The 3894-nt window shown below is 58.1% G+C and overlaps 1 protein-coding gene across 1 annotated transcript; it reads right to left on the bottom strand.

The window, feature by feature from the left end:
* Positions 1-2101: 2101 nt before the first annotated feature.
* Hoxb1 (homeobox B1) lies at positions 2102-3508 on the bottom strand. Its single transcript, XM_055620303.1, has 2 exons — positions 2944-3508; positions 2102-2430 (listed from the first exon to the last, which is right to left on the bottom strand). The coding sequence occupies exons 1-2, from the start codon at positions 3506-3508 to the stop codon at positions 2102-2104; spliced, it is 894 nt and encodes a 297-aa protein (XP_055476278.1).
* Positions 3509-3894: the final 386 nt, after the last annotated feature.

Genomic DNA, 3894 nt, shown 5'->3' with positions numbered 1-3894 from the left:
CTTCCTTTCAAAAGTCATGAAATAAACGGCATGGGGGGGGGGTGTCAGATAAGACCTGTCTTCCTCATCGATGCACCCCAGGTGTATGGTCCTGGCCCTAGAGCTTAGGGGATCTCTGGGTCACCAAAATCAATAGACCAGGCCCAGAGCCTGGAGCCCCATGTCACTTCGATGGTACTCTGGTGCTGTGAGCAAGGCCAGTTTGCCACCTCTTCGGAGCTTCCAAAGGAGCCAGGCCCCCTGCCTCTGCATACTAAAGCTTTGCTGTCGGTACTGGCTGGGGAGACAATTGTTGCCCCCCTGGGCGCTCCACAGGCTTGTTTGGAGAGCCCAGAGGCTTTCAGAGGTAAAAAGGTCAGCTCAGGATCCTGGTGTCCCTCCGTTCATTGCCTTTGTCCACCCCCAGGCCCCACTGTCCACCCAATCACCAGCACCTCCCCAGTCCACCTCCTCACCCCCATCCCCCATGCACCCCTTCCAAGGCCACCCCCTTCCTGTTCTGCAGCACCTTGAGCCCTAGCCAAAAGACCAGCTGGTGGACTGTGGCTGACTCAATCCCATATCCCTGTGTGTAAGGGCTGAAGCTGGGGCTTAATGTGCGTGCTGGTAAAAAAAAAAAAAAAAAAAAAGTTGCTAACGACCTTTCTTCTGACTCTCCAAGCAAGAATGGGGGCTCCTACCCCCAAGAGCTCCAAGCCTGATCTCGTTACGTTACAGTTTCCAAAGTCCAGTTCAAGCCCTGGAGGGGAAAAGGGTGGAGATAGAGAAAAAGAAAACAGTAGATTTCCCTCCAACACACACACACACACACACACACACACACACACACACACACACACACCTCATCTCTTCACCCTCTTTCAAACATGTCAAACGTTCTCTTCCTTTCCCACCCCTGTTCTCAAGACCGTCTCAGAACTGTCTTTCTCCAGAAAGACCGGCGGACTGCTGAGTATCTGGGGCCCGCCTCTGCCTTGGTTGGGACCCTGTCAGTGCTCGCTGGTAGAGTTCACAGCTCCTCCTCCATCCACCCCAAGATGGAGAAGCAGAAGCAGAAAGAGAGGGAAACGGACTTTATTGGAATGAGGTAGTTGCAGCTACAGAAAGAACCTGGCTTGCTCTGAGCTTGGTTTCCCAGAGACTCAAGGGGTCTCTCTGCTGTCTCCAAGGTTCAGAGGAAATGCTCGAAGCTGTTCCTGGACCTCGCCAGACTGCCCCAGGGATAGGGTGGTTTATGGAAAGGAGAATCCGGGTTGTTTTTGTTTTTTTTCCTCCCCGGGGGTAATAAATAGGGAGTGGGAAGAGGATGCCCAGCCCTTCCTAGCTGAGGCTTGCTTGAGACAGTCCTTGCAAGTGGCATTCCAGAGATCTCTGCAGTGCCAAGTTCCACAACACTTTGGTGATTTAGTGATGCCAGTGGGGAAGGGGCGGCTCTCATAAACCAGCCTCTGAAGGCTGCGTTAGTGCAATACAAGTGTGCCAGGAAAGGGTGTGTGCGATTACTTGGGACGAGGGGGGCTTTTTTTTGGTCGCAAGGCAGTCAGTCCGGCTATGGTAAGGTCTTCGGTGATTTGGCTGGATTGAGGATTACGATGAAGGTGGTAAGGAGCCCGCACTCGAACACGCCCTCCTGGAGAAAAACCCGAAGGACTTTCTCTATCCCAGGCCTAGAGAGCGGAGTTGGGCTAAGAGCGCTCGAGGAGAATTCTCCAAGCTCAAAGGCACTGAACTCCAGTTGGAAGGGAAAGGAGGAGCCTTCAGAAGGCTGGGCTGGCTGCTCCTACCCCCACCCACGTGTTGACATTGAGCCAATCTCTAGATCAAAGGCAGAAAGGCCTTCCCTCGACCTTTGATGGGCTGGCTGCTCCCCGGACCCATAGGATCCCCACCGATCAGTCAATCCCTCCACCCTTAGATCCGAGAAGAAATTTAAAATAAAAATAATAAAAATAAAATGTGTCCCCACTCCTGCCCAGTTTCCTAGGCAGCTCTAAACTGGTTCCTCGGCCTCGAGGAACTTCTCCAGGGGCTGTGAAGTTTGGGACAGTCTAGGAGAGGCCTGGGTCCGGCGCTGGGAGCTGGGTGACGTAGGAAGTTCAGTTCAAGAGGTGACGGAGCTCGGCGAGGCTTCCGGGGAGGTGCCGGTCGACTGGTCCGAGGCATCTCCAGCCGCTTCCTTGGGGCCACCTGGAGGGGCCGGGGGCACCCTGCCCCCCTCTCGCTCGCGCTTCTTCTGCTTCATGCGCCGGTTCTGGAACCAGATCTTCACCTGCGTTTCGTTGAGCTCCAGGGTGGCGGCGATCTCCACCCTCCGGGCGCGGCTCAGGTACTTGTTGAAGTGGAACTCCTTCTCCAGCTCGGTCAGCTGACGCGTGGTGAAGTTTGTGCGGAGGCCGCCGGGAGCGCCCAGTCCCGGCTCCGCTACCTTCGCTAGGGGAGGGGAGGGGAGGAGCGGGGAGGGGAGGGGAGGGGAGGGGGGAGGGAGAAAAGCCACATCAGTGCTCTCACCTCTCCCTCTCCCTCCCCTCCACTCCTCCTAGCCCACTCGGTGCCCTCATCCATCATCCCACCCAACTTAGGTCCCTGCGCAGCACCGCACACGCTACCCCCCACACCCACCCACCCACACAGCCATTAGTTATTTCCCAAATCTAGACCCGACCTCCCCCCCGCCCGTCCTCACCCTCAGATAGAAACGTGAAGCCACTGACCTCACGCTGGGCGCACGGACGAGGAAGTAGGCCGAGGAGGGCCTCCTTAGGGAGGTGGCCCCGAACTCACGGAGTGGGAAAATCTCTCGGCTGACCTGAGCCTCCCCCCCCCCGCCGGAAGTGCTTACCTGCCAATACCAAAAGCTCGACGAGGGATGAACCCAGCTCAGGCTCGGGCCCCTGTGTGCACGCGCGAGCCGAGCCGAGGCCGTGAACGCGCTCTGAGCCCTACCTGTCTTGGGTGGGTTTCTCTTGACCTTCATCCAGTCGAAGGTCCGGGGGGTGAGAGTGCTGGGTTCTGACGAGCAAGAGGGGTCCTTGTCCTCGGGAAGGAGATCGTAGGCTGGTGCGAAGGTTGCCGTCTGCTCGGTTCCGTAAGGGGGCTGCGGCGGGGCGTAGGGCCCTGGGCCTGCTCCGCCCGCACCGTAGCCGTCGGGCAGGCCCCCTAGCTGGGCTCCGTAGCTCGACGGGTGAAAGTAGCCTCCGTCTCCTTCCGACTGACCCACGGAATAATACTGAGAAGGCCCATAGCCGGGGTTGCAGACGGCTGGGGCGTACCCCGAGGGAGCAGAGCTGGGAAAAGACACCCCCAGGGATGAAGGCGGCTGCTGGACGGGATACCCCGAGTTTGGTGGGAGCGCGGAGCTGGCCAGCCCTCCGCCGTAGCGGCTCTCCCCTGCGTAGCTGTCAACGGCCGGAGCTGAGCCTGGGGGAAAGGAGGTTGGGGCGCTGTAGGCGCTGGGTCCCCGGTTACAGAGTGGGTACTCTAGAAAGGAATTCATCCTATTATAGTCCATGTAGAGGCCGTAGGAGGGTCGGGCCGTTTGGGGGAGACACCCTCTTGCCCTACAACCTTTCGGCAGTATGTCACAGCGCTGAGGCTTGAGTCCATGGCCTGGGCCAGCGTGCCCGGGCCAGCGCTCCCCTAGGAAGGGTGTAGGGAGTGGGGGTGGAGGGCCACATGTGATCTCTCCCAGGCCAATGGGCTAAGCGGGCCAGAGTTTGGCAGCCCGGGCGCCCATCCATCACCCCCCAAGCATTAGCATGACAAAGACACTTCAATCACCCTGAGCCCATCCATCTGAAAACGACGTGGAAGCGTCAAAAACATCTTTCTTCAAAGACTTTTTGGAAAGAAGGCACCAGAGGGAAGGGGTGGGGGGGTAGAAGTTGGAAGAATATT

This window comes from Psammomys obesus, unplaced genomic scaffold (genome assembly GCF_907164565.1).
Source record: "Psammomys obesus unplaced genomic scaffold, mPsaObe1.curated_primary_1811, whole genome shotgun sequence".
Classification (NCBI taxonomy): Eukaryota; Metazoa; Chordata; class Mammalia; order Rodentia; family Muridae; genus Psammomys; species Psammomys obesus.
This window is presented reverse-complemented; position numbering and strand designations above follow the sequence as displayed.